This window comes from Rhinopithecus roxellana, chromosome 3 (assembly GCF_007565055.1).
Source record: "Rhinopithecus roxellana isolate Shanxi Qingling chromosome 3, ASM756505v1, whole genome shotgun sequence".
Lineage (NCBI taxonomy): Eukaryota > Metazoa > Chordata > Mammalia > Primates > Cercopithecidae > Rhinopithecus > Rhinopithecus roxellana.
The window spans coordinates 2,163,303-2,188,280 of NC_044551.1; the positions used below are offsets into that span (position 1 = coordinate 2,163,303).

The 24,978-nt window shown below is 43.8% G+C and overlaps 1 protein-coding gene across 1 annotated transcript; it reads right to left on the minus strand.

Moving 5' to 3' along the window:
* Positions 1–604: 604 nt before the first annotated feature.
* Positions 605–20,752, minus strand: F2R (coagulation factor II thrombin receptor). The gene is made up of 2 exons (XM_030927628.1): positions 20,028–20,752; positions 605–4,069 (listed from the first exon to the last, which is right to left on the minus strand). Exons 1-2 carry the CDS (start codon positions 20,113–20,115, stop codon positions 2,880–2,882), a joined length of 1,278 nt encoding a protein of 425 aa, XP_030783488.1. The 5' UTR covers positions 20,116–20,752; the 3' UTR covers positions 605–2,879.
* Between the last annotated feature and the right edge of the window lie 4,226 nt (positions 20,753–24,978).

Sequence of the window (24,978 nt, forward strand, 5' to 3'; positions counted from 1 at the left end):
TGCTTGAGGGAGTGCTAGATGGCAAAGGACTGTCATTTAGCCAGAGAAGACAGCACAGCCCTTTTATGGATTTCCTTTCTGCTCTGACATTTAATTTCTCTCTCACTAGGGAAGAACTGCAGACACTACAGAGGATGTCTATAACTCAGAAATTTGAATATATTCCCAATAAACTTAAATTTTCCTAAGAAGGGATTAAGAGAGAGAGCGCTAATCACTCAATGTCTTTGGCAGAAATGGTGCTGTTTGTTTTATTTTTTGCCTGCATTTGTTCTTCCAGATCCATTCTCCATGGCCAAGGAAGTTGATCTTTATGGACTACTTCACTTCTGGGTATTGGGTTAAGATTAGGATCAAGGGGAGGCCTCGCAAGAGATCGGAGAGTGAGGGAGAGGCCTCAGTATGTTCCCTCCTCTGCCTGGGCTTTGGGGGCAGTAACAGCTTCCCCTGATTGCTAGTCTGTGGGGGTGCTTCACCACTCCCTGTTGGTTCCCTTAACCCTGTCCATACCTTTGCAAATCACCTCTTCATTAAATGTTCTTCAGTTAAGCCCTTAAAGTGTGCCAGGACGACAAAGATACAATACTAATTTGTTCCAAAGAGATACCAAGCAGATGTTCACATTTATTAATATACGTTACGTTTTTAAGAGTGAACATAAAAACAGTGACATACTATTTTGTAAGTACAGTAATGATAGCATATTTTAGTATATACAGACTAATAAACAATGACAGTAAATCTCCACTGATTTAGATAAAATGAATATAGACACTAAATTAATAAAACCAGTGCTAGCTTCTACTTACAATACAGTTATATTACTTTTATGTAAGTTATTCTATGGTATTTGGAAAGAGTTTGCTCTTTTTTTTTTTTTTTTTTTGAGACGGAGTCTGGCTCTGTCGTCCAGGCGGGAGTGCAGTGGCGCAATCTCGGCTCACTGCAAGCTCCGCCTCCTGGGTTCACACCATTCTCCTGCCTCAGCCTCCCGAGTAGCTGGGACTACAGGCGCCCGCCACCACTCCCGGCTAATTTTTTTGTATTTTTAGTAGAGATGGGGTTTCACCTTGTTAGCCAGGATGGTCTCCATCTCCTGACCTCGTGATCCGCCCGCCTCGGCCTCCCAAAGTGCTGGGATTACAGGCGTGAGCCACCGCGCCCGGCCAGTTTGCTCTTTTAAATAGATAAACATTTGCCTTGCAACTTTCTATTTTGTTTAAAATGCTACCATTTTTCCATAAGAAAAAAGAGATATGTTTCAACCCAATTTCCAAATTACTTTGTAAATTCCATGAAGATTTTCTATACTTGATACTTAGGAGGTTAAAAAATGCTTTTAAAGTCTCATTAAGTCTTAAGTAAATGGAAATTATAGAATAATTTTCCTAGATTTCAATGTCAATTCTATTTTCTTCTGTTATTTCTAAGTAGACTGACATGATCGATTCTTAAAAGAAAACCTGATTTGAGCAATCTATTAAGCAAACATTTGCAAATAAATAGTGCCCAATTAAATCAGACTTATTTTAAAAAACATATGTCCTGTACTGCATTATGTTTTCACCTTAAGTTATAACCACAAGAGCTATTAACCCAAATGTTCAAAGCTCTTTAGCTGATAGGCCTCGTTTGTGTGAAACATATTGATTATGCATACATCACACTCTATGCGTCATCTACTTTGCTCTTGAGGGCAGGTCTGGGTCTTATTCCACTCTGTGTGCCCAGCACCTATTGGAGTGCCCACAGTGCATAATGGGTGCTTCCATATCCGACCTAACCTTTCAGAACAACTACTGGATGTGTTTACACCCAGCAGATGGGCATCCAGAAGTTCATGCCTTCTTTCGTTGTTTTTAAGATGGGTAGAGAAGTCTTTTGTGGTCATTACCTCCTAGGATATCACATTCTGCTTTGCCAGTTTCTCATAAACATGATCAGCTCGCAGCCAATCCTAGGAGGATGAAGCAAATGTGGTGGCCCCAGTCTCATTGCTTTCTGTGAGGTTCAGCAGGAAGGTCTCTGGCCAATCTGTGTCTAACATGGCCCTGGCATGTGTCTGCTGCTTGGAGTCCTCCATCGGGGGCGGACGCATGCAGCTCTCAGGAATAGGCTACCCTGAAAGCCAGCCTACATTCACCAGGGGACTCATGCTCAGTTTTGGCTTATGTATACAGTGTGTAAAATGTAAAAAATACTACCCATATCAAAATAGGGGCTTTTCATCTGTTTCCATAATTTTAGGAATTCAAACTTGTATATGTTTAAAACTGAAAACACTACAACTTCTCCACACAGATAGTAGTTTAAGTCTTATCCCTTAATAACTTAAACCTTGCTGTCAAACAACTTCAAAATACACTTATTTGCAAAAGTGGTACAAGCCCAAACTATGGAGTCTCTCACTGTTGATGAACATCATCAAATGTTCAGCGCTAAACTCTACCAACCTAGACTTTGCATATTAAATCAGGGAATCAGAGATTATTTCCATAATTGCTGGAGTAGGGGGGAAAAGAGTGTTTTAAAGTGCCTATTCTATACTGCACTGCAAATAATATATGTGTGTGCATACATCTACATATACACACATATAAATATGCATATGTCACCTAGCTATATCCAAAAGTGACATTCAGTTATTACTGTAGCATTGGCAATATTCCCTTGGAATAACACAGTCATCTCGTCCTGTTATCTTTCTGGTAACTGACAAAAATACATGCATGATGGCTCCCATAAAAAGCTGGCATGCAAGTTGTACATCTGTTGTTTTAGGAGGTGAAGTCAATACAGTTTGGGTGGGGACTAATAGAATCCTCAAGTTATTCACTTTCATAAACTTTTCTTTTTTAACCTCCCAGCAGTCCCTTTTCCTAAGTTAACAGCTTTTTGTATATGCTGTTATTCAGGTTACTAGAGCAGGTATCCATTTTACTTGCCATCAACTGCCCACTACTGTTATAACTGCTGGGATCAGAACTTTCTTTGCAGCATAAGATACTGTAGACACACCTCTGGCACTCAGAGGAAGCATAATAGTAAATTAGGGGGTCGATGCAGCAGCTTATGCTGCTGACACAGACACAGAGGAGGTAGGCAAAGTAGGCAGCCTCTGTGGTGGAAGTGTGAGAAAGGAATGAGTAATGCGCAATCAGGAGGATGTTTGTGGGTCCGAAGCAAATGATGAAGATGCAGAAAACAGCAGCTGACAGGAACAAAGCCCGGGACTTCTTGCTGCGGTTGGCAACTGTGGAGGAGCTAAGACATCGAATGATAGACACATAACAGACCGTGGAAATGATCAGCGGCACAAAAAAGAAGACAGCAGAGAAGGCTGAGAAGTAGTAGGCATAGTAGCCTTCGAGCAAGGTTTCATTGAGCACATCATGACAGGTGGTGATGTTGAGCCCGGGCACCTGGATGGTTTGTTCCTTGAGGAGCAGAGGCACTACCCCTGCAATGGCCAAAGCCCAAATGGCCAGACAAGTGAAGGAAGCCCTTCCCAGAGTACGCCAGGAGAGGGACTGCATGGGATACACCACAGCCAGAAACCGGTCAATGCTTATGACTGTCATGAGCAAGATAGAGGCGTACATGTTACAGTAAAATGCTGCAGTGACAAAGCGACACAATTCAGACCCAAACTGCCAATCACTGCCGGAAAAGTAATAGCTGATCTTAAAGGGGAGCACAGACACAAAGAGCACGTCTGCCGTGGCCAGGTGCAGCATGTACACCACCGCCGGCTTCTTGACCTTCATTTTCAGGATGAACACAATGATGGCCATGATGTTTAGTGGGAGGCTGACTACAAACACCCCGGTGTACACAGATGGGACAAAGAGTGTCAGCCAGGAGCTGGTCAGATATCCGGAGGCATCTTCTGAGATGAACGCAGGAAGTGGTTTTTGAAGAGGACAGCTTTTATTGATGGAGACTAATCTGTATTCAGTTAACCCACTTTCATTTTTCTCCTCATCCTCCCAAAATGGTTCATATTTATCATTGGGATTCCTGAGAAGAAATGACCGGGGATCTAAGGTGGCATTTGTTGCTTTTGACTCTGAAAAATAAAATTAAAAAAATTTTAAATGTAAAAAGTGAATGCATCAACAAGGCAAAAGCGACAAGCAGAGCGCATATTTTACTTTTGTTTGTTTTATGTTTTCTTACTAGGACAATGGGTGGTAAAGAGCAGATAATGCACAAATAGACTTTATTACAGAATAAGCCAACTCAAAATACTGTGCAACATTTGTCTTGATATAAGCAATACTTACTAAACTCTGTCCCTCAAAGGGACAAAGGTGAATGATAAGTTTTCAGAGATCTACCCTGAATACATCAGGAAAGGCTGAGTACTTGACATGAAGGGATCAATCAGTGATTTCCACACTAGCCACTGTCTATATAAACAAGTCACTCCCAGCTTCTATGACTTCTCTTTCCTCCGCATACCTTCATGTGCACATTTTCTCCATTTAGTCTGCAGCCATCCCATGAAACCTGTCCCTTTTCAATGGAAAAATCCACGTAGAAAGTTGAGGGGATTTAGGCTGGGCACAGTGGCTCACGTCTGTAATCCCAGCACTCTGGGAGGCCGAGGTGGATGGATCACGAGGTCAGGAGTTCAAGACTAGCCTGGCCAAGATGGTGAAACCCCGACTCTACTAAAAATACAAAAATTAGCCGGGCACGGTGGCACGCACCGGTAATCCCAGCTACTCGGGAGGGTGAGGCAGAAGAATCGCTTGAACCTGGGCAGCAGAGGTTGCAGTGAGCCAAGATTGTAACATTGCACTTTAGCCTGGGCGACAGAGTGAGGCTCCGTCTCAAAAAATAAAAATAAATTAAAAAAAAAAAAAAAAAGAAAGCTGAGGGGATTTCTTTTTTTTTTTTTTTTTCCTGAGACACAGTCTCGCTCTATTGCCCAGGACGGCGTGCAGTGACGCGATCTCGGCTCACTGCAACCTCCGCCTCATGGGTTCAAGGAATTCTCCTGCCTCAGCCTCCTGAGTAGCTGGGATTATAGGCACGTGCCACCAGAGGGGATTTCTTACAGGTTTTGGCGTTAGAGGCAAATTAACAATGGGACTCAGGACTCCCAATTCTATGGCCATTGTCCATGACAGTAGTTTTCCTCTATAGTCTTTAGTTTGCTTACACAGGAGAACGTAGAAATCTCTCACTATATCTGGGTCCAAACCACAATCCCTGGGGTTATCTCCTAACATAGTCACAAGGTATCCATCATCTCAGTCATTCTTCCACTTCTTTCCTGAGCAGGTCAGCAGAGCAGCAGACGTTCTTGGCCACTCATTCCAGGCCAACCAAGGTTTTTGGAGTATCAACCAAAAATAGGTGAACACATGTAGGTTCCTGGAAGGTGGTGCGCAAGAGAGGGCATGGAAGCTCTGTGCTCCTTCCCACAATTCCCTATGCATCTCTACCATGTGGCTGTTCATCTCTATCCTCTGTAATTTTCTTTATAATGAATGGATAAAGGTAAGTAAAGTGGTTCCCTGAGTTCTGTGAATCATGCTAGCAAATTAATCAAATCTGAGCAGGGGACCTTAGGATCTCCCAATGTATAGTGTGGTCAGAAGTCTGGAGGCCCAGACTTGTGACTGCCATCTGAAGTGGAAGGCAGCCTTGTGAAACTGAGCCCTTAATCTGTGGAATCTGACTCTATCTCCAGGTAGATAGATAGTGTCAGAATTGAGTCATATTAAGAGGCAGATAGCGTCAGAATTGAGTTATATTCGAGGATACCCAGCTGGTGTCCACTGGAGAGTCTGCAAGAGAATTGGTTGCTTGGTATGTGGAGAAACAAGCTCCAGACATATGGTGTCAGAAGGATTGAGTGAAGTGCTGGGTAAGAGAAAACAGTTTGGGGAAAATAGTTTGGTTTTTCCTATATAACAGCAGTGCCTATATAACATAAAAGGTGACTAAAACCCAGATAGAAAATCCATAGTCTTTTTGGCCTACAGAACCAGAGGACAGAGTTCAGGGCAAACACAATCACTGGAAAGTTAGGAGAGAATCCTGGAAAGGAAAAAGTCGGTGGGGGGGGGGCCTAAATTTCAGTATAAATTCTGTCCTAGGGTTTGGCTGACCCTTGAACTATGCACGTGTAGGAAAGATGAGAAGCACCTCTGCTAAAGATAAAAGAACTGAAGTGATATTTAAGCTTCTGCTCAAGAGAGAGAGTCTGCTGTTTGAGTAAAACCAAATTAATTGGCTGCTAAAGCAAAAACACCAACACTCTTTGAAGGAATATAACAAAATCCAGAGTCTTTTCCTGTAATTTATACAGGAAAATGGTTTATTGGACTTACAATTCCACATGGCTGGGGAGGCCTCATAATCATAGCAGAAGGTAAGGAGGAGCAAGTCACATCTTACTTGGATGGCAGTGGGCAAAGAGAGAGCTTGTGCAGGGAAGCTCCCATTTTTAAAACCATCTGATCTTGAGAGACCCATTTACTATCATGAAAACAACACAAGAAAGACCTGTCCCCATGATTCAGTCATCTCCTACTGTGTCCCTCCTATAACATATGGGAATTATGGAAGCTACAAGATGAGATTTGGGTGGGGACACAGAGCCAAATCGTATCACCAGATCCAACCACCCTACACACAAGTGATACACTCTGGACCTCTTGTCCCCCTTCTCTCACACTATATACAACAACCAACTTAAATGGATTAACGGCTTACACATAAGACCTGAAACTGTAAAACTACTAGAAGAAAACATAGAGGAAAAGCTTCTTGATATTGTTCTGGGTAATAATCTTTTGTAATGACCATAAAAGCACAGGCAATAAAAGGAGAAGTAGACAACTGGGACTATATCAAACTAAAAAGCTTCTGCACAACAAAGGAAACAATCAACAATGAAGAGAAAATGTATGAAATGAAAGAAAATATTTGCAAACCATATATCTGATAAAGAGTCAATACCCAAAATACATAAGGAACTCCTATAACTCAATAGCAAGATAACGAATCACCTGATTTAAAAATAGGCAAAGGACCTGAATAGACATTTTTCAAAAGAAGACATACAAAGGGCCAGCAAGTATATGAAAAAATGCTCAACATCACTAATCAAGGAAATGAACATTAAAACCAGAATGAGTTATCACTTCATACCTGTTAGAATGGCTATTATCAAAAAGATGACAGATAACAAATGTTGGTGAGGATATGGGGAAAGGGAACCATTGTATATTGATGGTGGGAATTTAAATTGGCATAGCCATTATAAGAAACAGTATGAAGGTTCCTCTAAAACTAAAAATAGAACTACTATATGATACAGCAATTCCACTACTGGGCATACATCCAAAGGAAATAAAATCAGGATGTTGGCCGGGCACAGTGGCTCATGCCTGTAATCCCAGCACTTTGGGAGGCCGAGGCGGGTGGATCTCCTGAGGTCAGGAGTTTGAGACCAGCCTGGCCAACATGGTGAAACCCTGTCTCTACTAAAAATACAAAAATTAGCCAGGCGTGGTGGTGCATGCCTGTAATCCCAGCTCCTCAGGAGGCTGAGGCAGGAGAATTGCTTGAACCCAGGAGGTGAAGGTTGCAGTGAGCTGAGATTGCGCCACTGCACTCCAGCCTGGCCAACAGAGCGAGACCGCATCTCAAAAAAAAAAAAAAAAAAAAAAAAAAAAAAAAAAAAAAGGCCAGGATGTCAAAGAGCTAGCTGCAATCTCGTGTTCATTGCAGAATTATTTACAACAGCCCAGTTATGGAATCAAACTAGGTATCCACTGATGAATGAATGAATGAAAACAATGGCGTATATACACAGTGGAATACTATTCAACCTTAAAAAAGAGGAAATTCTGTCATTTGCAGCAACATGGATGAGCTGAGAGGGTGTTATGTTAAGTGAAATAAGCCAGGCACAGAAAGACAAATATAGCATGATCTCACTTATACGTGGAATAGAAAACAGTTGAACTCATAGAAGCCGAGAAGAGAATGGTGGTTACTAGAGGCTGGGGTTGGATGGGTGGGTAGGGTAGACTGGGGAGACATTGGTCAAAGGGTACAAAATTTCTGTTAAAAGGAATAAGTTAAAAAAAATCTCTTGTATAATATCGTGACTATAGTTAATAACAATGTGTTGTATACTTGACAATTGCTAAGAGAGTAGACTTTAAGTGATCTCTCCACAAAAAAATGATAAGTATTTGAGGTAATACATGTTATAAGTTTGATTTAGCCATTCCACAAGTTATGCATATTTCAAAACATGTTATACACTATATATAACTTTTTGTCAAATAAAAGAAAAAGAGGGCTGCCAGGCGTGGTGGCTCACACCTGTAATCCCAGCACTTTGGGAAGCCCAGGTGGGAGGACAGGTTGAGCCTGGGAGATCGAGGCTACAGTGAGCTATCATCACACCACTATACTCCAGCCCGGGCAACAGAGTGAGACTCTGTCTCCAAAAAACAAACAAACAAACAAAAAAAAAAGTGACCTAGTCTTAAGTAAAAAGACAGTGAGCAGAAACCAATCTCAAGTTGACCAGATGTTGGAATTAGCAGATAAGGATTTTGAAGAATATATTACAACCATCTGTAAGAAAAAAAGAAAAGAAAAGAAAAGAAAAATATTTCACTGAAATGAACTGAAAATAGGAAATATCAGCAAAGAACTACCAAGTGGAAATTCTAGAAATAGAAAATAAAATACAGTAAGTTGGCATCTGTTTCTAAAATGAAGAGCAAAGCTAGAGTGGTACCAACTCAGAGACAGCAGAGCAGAGCCTGGCAGTGTAGGGTTGAGGTCAAGCTCCCTAAGCAAAGTTGGGAGAGGGTCTCCAGACAATGAAGGGGTGGCCTGGCAGGAGATCTGTCACAGGGAAGGAATAAATGTCTCCAGTGATGAATGTGAATACACACTTGTGTCTAGATTGATCCTTAAGGGTAAGAACTGTTCCTGTTAATCTCTGAACCTCCAGTACCCTGTGCCCTGCATATGGTAGGCACATATTTGTATTCTAATATTGACTCTGTTCAGGGATCACTTAACTTCTCTGAATTAAGCTCAGAATCATTCAAATGGGATTCTAATGCCTGTCTGGCCTACAAATCTGGCAACTGGAGCATCCCATGTGAAATAGGACATACATTCACTTTGGAAACTATAACAATTAAGCAGTTTAAGAAATTACTATTATCCTTCCTCTCCCACTTCCATGTAGTGTGCTTTTATATCCAACTGTTTGCTCACTTAATTAAGTTAAAAGGAAATCTAGGTTCATCTTCCCTCCTACTTAGCAATGTTTATAGTTTTTTAGTACAATGAGGGAATGAACAAGTTGTAAATTATATAGCTCTAGGGTTCAGAACTATAAATCAAATTTTGAATTCATAATCTTTTATGGAAGTATCACTCTCTTACCTCTGCAATGCATGTAACTTACTCTGTGTTCACCTTGCCCCAGTCACACAGAAGCCTGACCTTGGTACCAACAGCCCCCGTGGACATGAAGCTATTCTCAAGATCACAATGAGTGTGTGGGAGCTGAAAGAAAAGAATGAATGGCTTCTGGCACTTAAAAATTTTTTTTTTATTTTTTATTTTTCTTGTTCGTGGTTCTGGCACTTTAATATCACAAAAGCATGCATGTGCAAAAATGCTGACCTAGAGGAACCTTTTATTTATTTATTTTTGAGATGGAGTCTTGCTGTCACTCACGCTGGAGAGCAGTGATGCGATTTTGGCTCACTGCAACCTCTGCCTCCCTGGTTCAAGTGATCCTCCTGCCTCAGCCTCCCAAGTAGCTGGGATTACAAGCATGCACCGCCATGCCCAGCTAATTTTTGTATTTTTAGTAGAGATGGGGTTTCACCATGCTGGCCAAGCTAGTCTCAAACTCCTCACTTCAAGTGATGCACCCACCTCGGCCTCCCAAAGTGCTGGGATTACAGGCCTAAGCCACTGTACCTAGCCAAGGAACCTTAAAACAATGCAATTCTCCTCTGCAGTTTTGGAAGCCTGGCCAGATTATGGGCTTCTGTGAGGCACAGAGGGGAAAAAGTGGACACGAACATGCATACTTACATACATGAATCAAGATGACACATGAGAGTGATACAATCTGAAAACTAATAGACAGTCACAACTAAGCTCTTCAGATACTATCACTTAGTCTGAAAAGAAAACTGTCACTAGACTTTACTCTGTATTTACTACTTAGGCAATAAGTACTTGTTTTAAAAAACATCTTCTCTGGGTAGGTCTCAGGCAGTACAGTACTTCTGACAGAAACATTATACTTGTGGAAACATGAAATTTTTATAGGCTAGAGCTCAGGAAGAATGTAGAATGTATAATCCCTTCGTTAAATATCACTGCCTAAGGTGTTACCTTTTCTTAATACTATAGGTTTGATATTCTGGTTTTTGTGAAATTAAAGAATGTCAGAAAAAAAAAAAAAAAAGGAAAGGAAAAAAATGTAGTATACACCAGCATCAAAGAAAGGGCAAAGCCAGTGCAAGGTGACTAGATAATTCCAACTAGTTCAAGACCCTCAGGCTGAAATTTGAGTTTAAGTATCTCGCTTTTCCTTCAGTCCTAGCACAACTCAGGTCAAGGAGAAAGTGCTTGTCAGGGTGCCCAAATCTCTTATCATTCATCTCTGTTTTTGTTGTTGTTGTTGTTAAGCTGTGGTTTCACAAACAAGGCAGCAGAAGTCCTGAATTCAGTTTTCATGCTATCTGCTAAGTTTCACTTAATTTAGCCTTCTCTAAATTGCTCTAGAGTAGTTTTGTTATTGAATACAGCAAATTATTAAATAGTTTAAATACAGACTCTTTAACTTTGGAGATATTTTAAAAGTAGTGAGTTAGGCAACACGTTTTCTAACTGTGATGAGATCTGTCCTGGAAGCAGAGGGGTGACTAGAGGATCTCTGAATGTCCCATTTGATCCTGGGATTTATACCACACCAGCATTTCATGACACACCAAGTCTTGGTTTTGACTCACAGTTCTGCCCTTGGGGCTCACGCCTTTTGAGAGTTAACAAAGCAGAAGTCCCAGGACTTTGCTCACATTCCCACACAGAGCACAGCAGTTGAAACAACACTACAGGCTAAAAAGAAATGAAGAGGAGGACAGGAAAATAACAGAAACACACTAACTCTGTCAAGTGGAAAACAGCAGCATTACTGGAATGTTTTACTCCCTCAGATTCAAACAAACACCATTTTCCAATGAAAAGAACTGGGGCTCCTTAAAGAAATGGCTAGTTCCAGATCTGGCGTAGGAAATACAGAAGATGAACACTGAACATCTTCAAAGAATATCAGGGTTAGGTCAAAAAGACTCTGGAGTCAATCTGAAAGGGCTCCCATTGACCAAAGATGTGACATTTTGATCACCAATTTGACCATCAAAACAATGAATTGAAACATTTCATACATGTTAGATCCACAAGTTGAAGATGCAGTTAGCCAGATCCAGTATGTAGGAAAGTAAGACAGATGGCTTAGTTTCTTTGACAAATAAATAGCAATAAAAAAAGGGATGGGGTGGGCAGTTACAGATTAAAATGTAATGGTGGACCTTGTTTGAACTGATTCAAACAAACCAACTGTTAAAAGGTATTTATGGCCGGGCGCGGTGGCTCAAGCCTGTAATCCCAGCACTTTGGGAGGCCGAGACGGGCGTATCACGAGGTCAGGAGATCGAGACCATCCTGGCTAACACGGTGAAACCCCGTCTCTACTAAAAATACAAAAAAAAACTAGCCGGGCGAGGTTGCGGCGCCTGTAGTCCCAGCTACTCGGGAGGCTGAGGCAGGAGAATGGCTTGAACCCGGGAGGCGGAGCTTGCAGTGAGCTGAGATCTGGCCACTGCACTCCAGCCTGGGTGACAGAGGGAGACTCCGTCTCAAAAAAAAAAAAAAAAAAAGGTATTTATGAGACAGTAAGGAAAAAGACAGTCAGTCATGAACACTGACTGACTATCAGATGATATTAAGGAATTGTTAGGCTGTGCACGGTAGCTCACGCCGGTAATGCCAGCCCTTTGGGAAGCCGAGGCAGGAGGACTGATTGAGCCCAGGAGTTCCAGACCAGCCTGGGCAACACAGCAAAACCTTATCTCTACTAAAATAAATACAAAAATTAGCTGGTTGTGGTGGTGTGTGCCTGTAGTCCCAGCTACTTTGGAGGCTGAAGCAGGAGGATTGCTTGAGCCCAGGAGGTTGAGGCTGTGGGTGAGCCGTGATTGTGCCACTGGTCTCCAGCCTTAGCAACAGAGTAAGAATGTGTCTCGAAGCAAACAAACAAAAAACAAAAGGCATTGTTCATTTTTTAGATATTATAATTGTATTGTATTGTGGTTATGTGAAAAAAAGAGTTCTAACGTCTAAGGATGTTTACTGATGTATTTATGAATGACATAATATGGTATCTGGGATTTGCTTTAAAATTATACAGTTAGGGGAGGAGGGCAGTTGAGGGTTTAGATAAAACAAGATTGGTCATATATAAATAATACTGAAGTTGGATGATGGGTAGAGGGAGTAACTATACTGTTCATTTTTGGGTATGAATAAAAACTCCCATAATAAAAGTTAAAAAAACAAACAAATACTTTATGCATGTTTATTTGCCACTAGAAGTTAAGGGCAAGGGTTTTTGCTTTTTTCTTTTGTCCTAGTTCTGAAGGGAAAAATGTTCTTGCATGTTTGTGTGAAGATTGTCTTATATTTAGATAATTTATTTGGTATCAACTCTTCAAAAGCTTTTCTGTAATATGGAAGGATTGGTGTATGAAAAAACCTTACCATTTTTTTGAGCACCTACTATGTGCCAGATACTTCAATTGCCTTAGTTCCTGTAATTCTAACATTTCTATGAGATGAGCATTATGACTACCATTTTATAAATGACAACATGGAGGCACAGAGAGGCTAAGTAACTAATCCAAAGTCACACAGCTATGAAGTAGAGGAGCCGGGATTTGAATCTAGATCTGCCCAGCTCCAAAGGTCATATCACACTATTCACCCCATCACACTATTCTCTCTTTAAAAACCTGTCATTCATGACCTACTCCTAAAAGAGGAACATCTTTTTCTCTTAGCATTTCACCAAACAAATGAATCTGCCCATCCTTTTAGCTACAGTAGGCAGTATGTGGACATGTGAATGACTAGCTTAACGTGATGATGCCAAAAGCTGTTGCTTGGGAATTCTGGGGTCCTACTGACTTTGGCTGCACACCAACCACACACGCCAACAACTCAGCCCTTACACACAGGAGAGAGATAGCAGGGAGACATTCAAGGACAAAACAGACAAATACATCTTTAAAACACTGTTCTAGATGGAGCAGATGCAACAGCAGTAAGTGAACAAAAATCTCTGCTACAGAAAAAGCAGAATTAAAGATAAAATTCCCCTCCCCCCACTTTTTTTTTGATACAGACAGAGTCTCACTCTGTCTCCTAGGCTGGAATGCAGTGGCACAATCTGGGCTTGCTGCAACCTCTGCCTTGTGGGTTCAAGACATTCTCCTGCCTCAGCCTCCCGAGTAGCTGGCATGACAGTTGTGCACCGCCACGCCCGGCTGATTTTTGTATTTTTAGTAGAGACGGGGTTTTGCCATGTTGGTCAAGCTGGTCTCCAACTCTTGACCTCAAGCGATCTGCGCCTCGGCCTCCCAAAGTGCTGGGATTACAGGTGTGAGCCACCGCGCCCAGCCTAAAGGGAGAATTCTTGACTGACTGGGGGTCACAAGAAGCTGCCAATATCAGAGGCCTCCTCTCCTCCCATTCCATGTCCTGGAGCAGGTACTCCTCTGGAAGTATAAGAAAGCAAGCCTAAGAGGAAGCTGGGAGAAGGGAAGTTGCAGGGAAGTAAACGCAGGTGTACCCAACGCCATAGCGGGCATGAAGACTACATAAGCAAAGTGTGTGGGCTCTTGCCTGGAGCAGCCTGGAGGCCAGAGCCTGACATGGGGTGAGGATGCCAGCAGGCCTTGCCTGGGAACTACTCTGACTCCCCGACGTTCCCTGTTCCTCCAGGTCTGTTCTCCACTAAGTTACAGGTCCTGAGCTCTCCGTCTTGGGAATACGGCTCTCTACTCTCCAACAAGACATCTAGCTAAAATGAAAACGAATTCACGGTCAAGGACGTTAATGATCACCAATTCCTCCCCAGGGTTGGGGATGGCGACAGCTTTGTACTGTACAAAGTACTGTGCATTGTACTACAAAAACTGTCCCCATGCCCACCCCTGCCCAAGTCCTTCTGCAGTTTGTATATCGGAACTCAAATAAATTAGGTTCTAGACATGATAAGAACAATAATAAACAACAGTTCCAGGAAAACAGAACTCTTCCTGAAAAGCTAATAAGGCCTTTGATTTGGCTACCATAGGAATATTCACTGCAGCTGCTGCATTAGGTTTTAAATTATGGTATAGATTTAGCAATGGTTATGAAATCAATTCACACGATTGCAATAAGCATTAAAAATAGACTATAGGGTAGAAAATATCAAAATGCATACAATGCAGTAAAGGTGGGCACTGTTTGGTACAACTTTTGTTTCATGTTTACATATACACTATGATTGTCCACACATATTTATTGGAGACACATACCCCTACCATATCACAATGTAAAGTGTTATTTCTACAGTTCTTACTGTAGGTTACCAAACAGGAAAACACTGTACTGGTAAACGCTATTCTACAATACTATAATACCTGATTTTTAATTCATCATAGACTTGAAATATAAATAGATTACATAATGTCTTTTCCTAAAGTTGTATAAATTTGTTTTCAAGGGCAAATTACAGATTATTCCTGTTGTGTCAAAAGGCCACTTACTTTTGAAAGCAAATAATGTATATAGGACTGTCAGAGCCCTTTAAGTGGCTTCCTCCAAGTACCATGACCAGGTCAGTGTGGGAGAGGGTATTTGGGGAAGTGAAAGCTCATACTCAGAAAAAAAATCTCAGTATATATAGAGAGTTATTTATGATGACAGTTTTAGGCACAAGCAAGAGAAAGAAAAAGGCAGAATGAAAGAAATCACAAAAAAGGAAACCAACAGAAAATTATGAAGGGTAAAACTATGGAGTCCTCTACACTGGCATCATAGTCAAAAATAAACCATGGCCCTGGGTCCTAATAACTCTTCTAACAAGGGTGTTTTTGTGAGTATCTGCAATGGAAGGGGAGCCTGGGTACTCATGAAGACTAGTTAAAGACTGGCCATGGTGGCTCACGCCTGTAATTCTAGCACTTTGGGAGGCCAAGGTAGGTGGATCACTTGATCCCAGGAGATGGAGACCAGCCTGGGCAATGTGATAAAACCTTGTCTCTACCAAAAATACAAAAATAAGCCAAGCGTGGTGGTGGGTGCCTGTGGCCCAGCTACTCTGGAGGCTGAGTTAGGAGGATAGCTTGAGCCTGGGAGACAGAGGTTGCAGCAAGCCAAGTATGTGGCACTGCACTCCAGCCCCAGTAAGAGAGCTAGACCCTGTCTCAAAAAACAGCAGCAGCAACTTTCACCCACGTAAAGTTAAGCTCCCCAGACACTAAGACCACATATTATATGATTCTATTGATATGAAATATCAAAAACAGGTAAATCCATAGAGACAAAGGGCAAACTGGTGGTTCCTGGGGGTAGGGGGAAGGGAGAATGGGATCTGACTGCTTACTGGTTTCCTTTCGGGGAGATGACAGTGTTTTGGAAGTAGGTAGGGGTTTATAGTGTACATTGTACACTGTAAATGTAGTAAATACCCATTGAATTGTATATTTTAAAATGGTTAATTTTATGTTATGTGAATTTTATCTCAATTTTATTAATTTTATTTTTAAAAATTTAAATGATTAATTAAAATGTAAAATTTTTATGTATTAAATATTTGGAAGACAGCGTCTCTCCCGCTCTGTTGCCCAGGCTAGAGTGTAGTCACGTGACCATGGCTCCCTGCCACCTTGAACTCCTGGGCTCAGGCCATCCTCCCAGTCTCCCAGATGCTGGGACTACAGGTGTACACCACTGTGCCTGGCTAATTTTTAATCATTTTTTTTGATAGAGATGGGGTCTTGCTATGTTGCCTAGGCTGGTCTCAAGTGATCATCTGGCCTAGGGTTCCCAAAGTGCTGGGATTACAGGTGTGAGCCACTGCACCCAGACCCTGAAAACCTGCTATGCTGATATGTTCTATAAAAATAAAGGCAAAGCCACTAGAAAATATTAAAGAGAGAGAGAGAGAGGGAGGTAGAGAGAGAGAGAGAGAGAGAGAGAGACAGTAGGGCAGAAAATTACTTGCTGGCTCTTAAGAAATCTGACTTTCAGGCTTTATAGAGCTTTCTGGTCTGCTTAGGGTAGAAGCACTGTTCAGTTTTGTGTCTTTGTTTAGGTTTACTAGCGATATCTCTTGTAACATCTGATTAATTAGCATATTCATGAGCAGGGATCTTTTCAGAGCCTGCCTTATCTATCATCCATTAGCAAAGTAAATGAGAGAATACCACAGTCCATGCATAAATGCTTATGAAATACCTCCCTGTGCTGGGCCTGGGTTACCAAGGCAATACGGCACAGACTTTGCCTCTAGGGGTACTAGGGAACACAGTGGGGTTACTTCTCTACTGTAAGAGGGGCTGGGAGTCTAGATGGCTTCCTTTCTTTGGGAGGTATTAAGAAAGCCCGCACTTCAGAGAGACAGGCCTGTGGTCAACTCCCAGTTCCATCTCTTTTTTTTTTTTTTGAGAGAGAGTCTCACTCTGTTGCTCAGACTGGAGTGCAGGGGCACGATCTCGGCTCCCTGCAACCTCTGCCTTCTGGGTTCAGGCAATTCTGGTGCCTCAGCCTCCCAAGTAGCTGGGACTACAGGTGTGCACCACCACACCCAGCTAATTTTTTATTTTTAGTAGAGACAGGGTTTCACCATGTCGGTCAGGCTGGTCTCAAACTCCTGGCCTCAAGTGATCCACCCACCTTGGCCTCCCAAAGTGCTGGGATTACGGGTGTGAGCCACCGCACCCAGTCCCAATACCACCTCTTTCTCAACTTGTGACTCAACCATTCTGGGTCTCTGTTTTATAACCAGTAAAATGAGGATGACATCTGCTCAAAGGGCTGTTGTGAGAAATAAATAAGATAGTATGCATAACGTCCCTAAGCAGGGTGTCAGCTGCAGTCAGTGGTCCATAGAGGGTGGCTGTTTTTAATTAAACATGAACGTGGCGGGTATGGGATATGGGGAGGGCATTCTGGCCAGAGGGAATGGCCTGGGGACAGAAGCCAGAGAAAGTATAGCTCCTTGAAGGGAAGATCTAAGAGGATGGGGCTGGGTGAACTAGAGAGTGAGTAACAGGAGATGGCTGGAGAGGGGCTGGGGACCTTCTTGCAAGGGGAGGAGCACTTCATTCCATGCCACAGAATTGGGCTTGACTCTGTGGGTAGGAGGGTAGCAAGTGGAACTGCCCATCGAGTCCTCTCTGTCATAGCCACCACCAGCTATTCTTGAAACCTTTAACCCTCTAAGAGCCTCATAAAATTCATAAACATCACCTTTTACTCTTGCATGTTGGCCCTTTTAATGATTACATGTCACCTCACTTAAATTGTCTAGACAAAGGAATGTAAACTTGTTGAAGAATTTACACATTTCTCAACAACTATCTGCTGAGTGAACATTTGTTTTAGTCACCATGGGGATAAATAAAACTTTATAATCTTAGCTGGGAAAATGAGACACACACACAAAGTGACAAGGCAGGAAATGCCAAAATGAGTGGGAACAAAAAGTCGGAAAGTGCTGCAGGAAGGCTCAGCTTGGTGGTCAGGGCCAGCCCTGGGAGGGCTCCACAGCCCCTCTTAGCACATAGAGCTGGTAATCCCGGGCAATAAACTCTATCAGAGCAGTGGCGGTTCAAGGATGGGAGGCACCGTTGGATGCCTTGGGGTCCCAGCACCACTACCTTATGACAGACAATGTTTAGAATTACCAATGCATGGTGGTAATAAAAAGTAAACCCATCTTAGGTTGATTTTATTGGTGATTTTAAATTTTCTAAAGACAAAGCCCCACTTATTCCTAATTGCTTACACCCAGGGTGGGTGGACTGCCCACACCCCACGCCCCCTCCCCCACCACCCCACGCCCCTTCCCCCCACCTCCCTCCATTTGCTTAGCTACTGTTTCTGGGTCTTAGTTTCAGAATCAGCAAAAGGGGATAAACACCCACCTTAACAAGGTGTTTTGACAAGGTGAAATGAGACAATCTAAGTGAAAATTCCTTCTGGCCCAGAGCTTGACATGGAATACGGCACTTAGCAAGCACTCCTTTTCCTCTATCATACTCCTTTTGTCTTTCCCTCCCAAAGTGGTTCCAGAATCCAGTGTTGATAAACTAGCCAAGGTGGTCCACCTGCCTTTCTGTCTACACCAGCACTGTCCATATTAACATGCACCACTCCTCCCATGAGGATGTAAGACGCTTAGCAGAAACCAGCACCCTGTAACTTCACTCCTTAATGAGGCTACACACCTTGCTGGGAGGCTACTATGAGAAAGGGTGGCTACAATGGATGCAGCATTTCTATAAGCCCTGTTTTCCACCCCATGATCCAAACCTCAAACAAAACACTGGATTCTCAAGAGCTTGTCTCCAACTAAATTGAACAAATTACATAATGTTATGTGAAATTATATCTCATCGCAAACAACTTTTCAGGAGTTCTCGGCGTTCTCTCAAACACTCAACAACAATGCTCACTTGATCTGCAGGCAGGCTAGTTACTGCTAAACACGGGGCCCCTGTCTAGAGCTCTTAGTTTTCCCAAAATTCACCGTGAACAAAGACAGAGAGGCAAGAACATGCTATGTCTTTGTCACCTCTTAATCTTGATGTGTCTACACTTTTTTTTTGAGTGTGGGAGCAATAGAGAGTGCACATTCTTTTAGCGATAACAAGAAAACCCGCTGGAACTTCTTTCAGCGTAAAAAAAATTTGGCTCAAAGCTTATAAAATACTATTGTTATTAGGAAATTCAAAAACACTTTTCTCACTTTCTAATTAGTGCCTTTACAGGCTAAAAACAACTCATCTGTCCTGCTTTTGGGGAGAGGAAAATATTTGACCAAATAATCAAATTTATTTATTTGGTCAAGTAGCCAGATACTTAAAAATAGACTACGAGTGGGGAAAATATTCTAGGGGAGCAACCTTCTTGCAGCGGATCAGAAATCTCGTTAAGAAATACTTGGATCCCACAGTGTTCGAGGGAGCTTGGTCCTGGGGAGGGATCTCTCTCTTCAACTCACTTAAGAAGCAATGGGTTCTAGGTAACAATAAAATCCTCCTCCTGCCCCCTCCCCTCCCCCACCCCCCCACCACGCGGAGCCTCTGCTATTGTCACCATACATCTCGCACCGAGCACCTCCTAGACACAAGACCGGGGGCTGCTGGTACTGATTCTCTACTAAACATGCCAAGGGACTGCCAGGGCTTTTCTCTACACCACTTTTCTCGCCTGTAAAATGTGCAAGAAAAAAAAACTTCCAAGAAAGCAAAACTCCAGCGGCAGCGGTTCGCCAATTTTTGTTGAAAAGATCGGAACGTTTATTGGTGGAGTAATGTGAGACCTTTTCTTTTTGGGGGTGGTCCTGGGAGAAACAGGCTACACAATGACAAGTGCAACGCAGGACTGCAGGCTCCCCCAGGGGCTTCCGCTCCAACCTCCTCCGTATCCAACACCCCGTGGCAGGCGGGCTGCACCCTCCAAGATCGAGTCCAAAGGGGCATCGGCTGGGCCCGCGAAGGGGGTAGCACGCCCCACCTAAACGTGACTGGGAAAAACTCTAGATCTCAGCCCAAATGCCAGTTTGGCTTTCGGAGGAAACTGAGGCAGGGGTGAGGGGAAGGCGCAACCGGGACCCCCGCAGTCTCCCCTCAGCGTCCCTCCGCCCGCGCGCCCCATTCCCGTGCGGCTCTCACCTGGCCTGCGGGCTCGGGTGCGGGCGGACAACAGCGGGCCGCACAGACAGAGGCAGGCGGCCACCAGCAGCAGCCGCCGCGGCCCCATTGTCCCGGGATCCGCACTGCGCTGCTCCACGAGGTGCCCCGCCTCGGGCGCTCCGCTCCACCCTCTCTCCCGACTTCTGCTGGTCGGGCAGCCGGTCGTCGCGGCAGGCAGAGCGCGGGGTGCCCGCGGGCAAGATCAGGGTCCGCGCGACCCCCGGCGAGCGCTGTGTCTGGGGCGGTGCGCCGGACGGGGCGGGACTTGGGCGCGCGACCGCGCGGGCGCGAGCGGGGAAGGGCGCCCCCCGGCGCACAGTGAGAGTCTTGGCGCGGTCGCCGCTCACCGCCCCTTCCCCGCAGTCTCTCTGCCGCCTCCAGCAAGCCCCTCTGGCTCTGTGCGCCCCGCCCCGCCCCGTTCAGGGGCCCTGGCCGCCGGCCACTGCCGGGCCTAGGAGTCCAAATGAGAAGTTTTTTCCTCTGGGCGCCGTTGACCCGCGAAGCTGTCAGTGACTCAGACTCAGACTGGCGGGGTCCTTGGAACGGGGCCGCGCGGCTCTCCGGCTGCTTCCCGCGGCCGTCTCGACCCTCCTGGGATGTGGAGACGTGGACAGTGGACGCCCCGGCCAGGATGCGTCCACGCCCTGCAGCCCCGCAGCCCCCGCAGTCCTGGCGTGGCCTCCCGTCCTCCCTCCCTTCGTGTGGGACACCGGCAAAGTTCAGTTTTCGCTAAAAGTCTGCAAGGGACTTCTGCTTTCGTAACGTGGGGATCATGGATTTAAAAGTTTATGATATAGCGACAGGGTTGCCCCTAAATGAGAAAGGGCCTTGAGTTTGGACAGAATTCTTGACGTTTGATGCGTCTCTATTTCGCGAAGTTGGCGTTTCATACGCCGGACACTGGTTCCCCCCACGAGCGGACTGCGGGTGGAATAGGAAGAGCGGCTTCTCCCGCTTCTTCCCCTCGCGGCCTAGCGGAGCTCTTCCCTCTCCGGCGCCTCCCGGCGAGGTCACCTGCGCAGCCTGGGAGGAGGGCGCGCGTCTGCAGGTGAGGCCGGCGTTCTTCGGCCGTGGACGCCCAGGAGAGAAGTGGCCTGGTAACTTTCCAAGTGTCCTTCACACGTTCTTGGACGGTATTATAGTTTGTTTTGTTTTTGAGGCAGGGTCTTGCTGTGTCGCCCAGGCTGGCGTGCAGTGGCGCCAACACGGCTCACTGCAGCCTCGATCTCCCGGGCTCAGGCGACCCTTTCGTCCCAGCCTCCGGATTAGTTGGGACAGTTAGAAAGGCGCGCGCCACCATGTCCGGCTAATTTCACTTCTGGCCTCAACTATCCTCTTGCCTGGGCCTCCTTTAAGTGCTGGAATTACAGGCGTGAAGCACCACGCCGGGCCTAATATTCCAGGAGTTTGGCTAAATTCAAGGCACAAGGCGGGGACACTCGCGTGGCAGTCCGCTAAGGGCCCCCAGGGCACGTCGCGGCTGGGGGTGGGCAGGAGGAGCCTGCAGCTTAAGTTGCTTTGCCAGTGGCTCCGGTGGGTGCGTCTTTCAGACTCCAACAGGAAATGGGTCCCCAAATAGCTGTTTCTAGGAAAGCTCAGCTGCAGCCCCTTCTCCTCTTAAGCCAGGGCGCTGATGTGCCGGCGTTTTCGGAAATCTGTGGTTGATGAGCTGCAGCTGACAGCCGCTGGTCAGGTTTCTAAGCCTTTTTAAAAAACAAATTTCTCATGAAGAGTATCATTCCCCCACTAAAGCCCGGACACTTACATCCGTGGAGAAAGTACGATCAGAGACTATTTCGTTCTTCCCTGTATTCTCCCGTCAGCTTCCAAGCACAGTACCTTGTTGTACACAGAAGTTGGTCACTAAATTACGGAAGTATCCAATTAAATAACGCTATTTAAAATCTATCCCCATTCAATTATCCTCTGGAAACATACCCGAGAGTAAATGTGAACCGTTAAAATTACATACTTCTTCATTCACTATTAAACTATTTTTCATTACTCCTGAGACGTCATTGATTTTACAATTCATCATTTTAACCCATTACCACAAGCCAGAGAAAAATGTGACATACCAATGATTGTAAAAAACACTCCAATTTCAGGGTTATGAAGAAAAGGCATTTTAGAATGAATGAAACACAGCGTAAAATATAAACACATATGACAAAATTTCTGATAATTGAAGGCTATGAAGTGAAAAATAAATTATCTTCTGCCTCCCCTCCTATTGCTGCCATCTGAGCACTAAGTTTCTTTTCTTTCTTTTTTTTTTTTCTGAGGCAGAATTTCACTCTTGTTGCCCAGGCTAGAGTGTAATGGCCCGATCTCGGCTCACTGCAACCTCTGCCTCCTGGGTTCAAGTGATTCTCCTGCCTCAGCCTCCCGAGTAGCTGAGATTACAGGCGTCCACCACCACGCCCGGCTAATTTTTTGTTTTTTTAGTAGAGACTGGGTTTTACTGTATTGGCCAGGTTGGCCTGAAACTCCTGACCTTGAGTGATCCACCCACCTGGGCCTCCCAAAGTGCTGGGATTACAGGCGTGAGCCACCGCATCCAGCTACCTGACCACTAAGTTTCTGTTCACCATTCAAAAAAATCATATCCACATACAAATTATATATATGTATATCCTTAAAATAAGAATGGAATAATATGACCACACTTTAAAATTTTATCTGTGTCACTGGTGGAAAATGTTATTTTTAATTGTTTTACAAAACTATAAAGTTTAAAAGGATGCTTTGGGGGCTTAGTTATTAGAACAAAATGTACCTCTAGTGACAAAAAGAGGTACAATGAAGGCTAGGTGCAGTGGCTCACTCCTGTAATCCCAGGACTTTGGGAAGCCGAGGCAGGTGAATCACTTGAGGTCAGGAGCTCCAGAGCAGCCTGGCCAGCATGGAGAAACTCCGTCTCCACTAAAAATACAAAAATTAGCCAGGTGTGGTGGTATGCACCTGTAATCCCAGTTACTTGGGAGGCTGAGGCAGGAGAATTGCTTGAACCCGGGAGGCAGAGGTTGCAGCGAGCCAAGACTGTGCCACTGCACTCCGGTCTGGGCAACAGAGCAAGACTCTGTCTCAAAAAAAAAAAAAAAAAAAATTAAAAAAACAAAAACAATGAAATGCTTAAATGCTTTGTGCATATTGACTAAAGGATTCCTTCTAGGAATATCTCTGCCAGTTGTATTTTTTGAGGCTTGTTTGCTACATGTTTATCTAATTCTTTTTAAACATTACACTATTCCCTTGTATACATATAATACATTTTAGTCTTCTAAAACTATGTTATCTGTAGTGTTGTCCCCATTTATATTCCTAATGTAGCTAATTTTTTGCTTTTTTCCCTTTATCTGACCAGAGGTCAGAAATGACTATTTTCTGATGCTCATCTTTTTGTTCTGTTACTTTTATTTTTATTTATAAACACAGATCTTTAATTCATTCTTTTCCTCTACTTTCTTTGAGTTTACTCTTTAGTATAATTTTTTGAATTGATTACTTTTTATCTCTTCTTCTTCAAAAGACCATATCAGCTACATTTTGCAAGTTTTGATATGTGCATATATAAAATTCAGGTCTAAATATTTTGTGAATTTCATTCAAACCTCAACCATAAATTCTTGGATATTTTGACTGGTATTTTGTGACTGATTTCCAATTTTATGGTTTGTTAGTGATGTTTTTGTTTTGTCCTCAGACTTCACAAAGTTCCTATTTTTATGTGCTCTTAAGAGCTTTTTTCTTTTTCTTTTTTTTTAAATGAGACAGAGTTTCACTCTTGTTGCCCAGGCTGGAGTGCAATGGCCCAACCTTGGCTCACCACAACCTCCGCCTCCCGGGTTCAAGCAATTCTCCTGCCTCAGCCTCACAAGTAGCTGGGATTACAGGCATGTGCCACCACACCTGGCTAATTTTTGTATTTTTTTTTAGTAGAGATGGGGTTTCTCCATGTTGGTCAGGCTGGTCTCAAACTCCCGATTGCCAAGACCAGCTCGGTGGTGGAGACCCTAACCCAGCAGTGCTAGAGGAATTAGACACATACACAGAAATGTAGAGCGTGGAATGGGAAATCAGGGGTCTCACAGCCTTCAGAGCTTAGAACCTCTAACAGATTTACTCACGTATTTATTGACAGCAAGCCAGTCATAAGATTTACTAAAAGTATTCCTTATGGGAAATAAAATGATGGGCTGAAACAAAGGGATGGGTCTGGCCTAGTTATCTGCAGCAGAAACAGTCCCTAAGGCACATATCCCTCATGCTACTGTTTGTGGTTTAAGAACACCTTAAGTGGTTTTCTGCCCTGGGTGGGCCAGGTGTTCCTTGCCCTTATTCTGGTAAACCAGCAACCTTCAGCATGGACGTCATGGCCATCATGAACATGTCACAGTGCTGCAGAGATTTTGTTTATGGACAGTTTTGGGGGGACTGTTCCCAACATGTCCCCCTTTTTTGTTTTGCAAAGTGATAAAAACAAAGGTCGCTTCCTCATGGTGAGCTACTTCTCGCAGGAGTCAGGATCCGCATTTGCAGGCTATACAAAGACCAACAACACAGATTAAAAACATAATCATTATTGAAATCACAGAGTTTCCAAGTGTTTTTATCCATTTTAATGGGTTACTAGCTGCTAATCTGTCTGCAGCTCCTTCAAGCACTCCAGTTTCTGACATTCACGTCAGATGTGCCTGGGATGCTTTAAATATTTGTTCTTTTAATTTTGCAACATTCATTGACAAGTTTTTAGAGGGTCCTTCTAGATACTTTTTTATTCTTTCCCAATTTTTGATCTTATTAAGAGCTATTAATAGTTTCCACAAATCCTTATGTTTCGCTTCTACAACAGGTCATATCATTTGAGGGTGAGGTGCCACTATGCCACCATGGTTCCAGATAATAGGAACTCTTGCTGTACTTTTTA

Excerpts from the sequence above, each read along its gene's own strand:
- F2R (XM_030927628.1), bottom strand. The coding sequence starts at position 20,115 with ATGGGGCCGCGGCGGCTGCTGCTGGTGGCCGCCTGCCTCTGTCTGTGC. Across the intron at positions 4,070-20,027 it reads CACCCGAGCCCGCAGGCCAG|AGTCAAAAGCAACAAATGCC; the intron begins GTGAGAGCCGCA and ends TTTATTTTTCAG.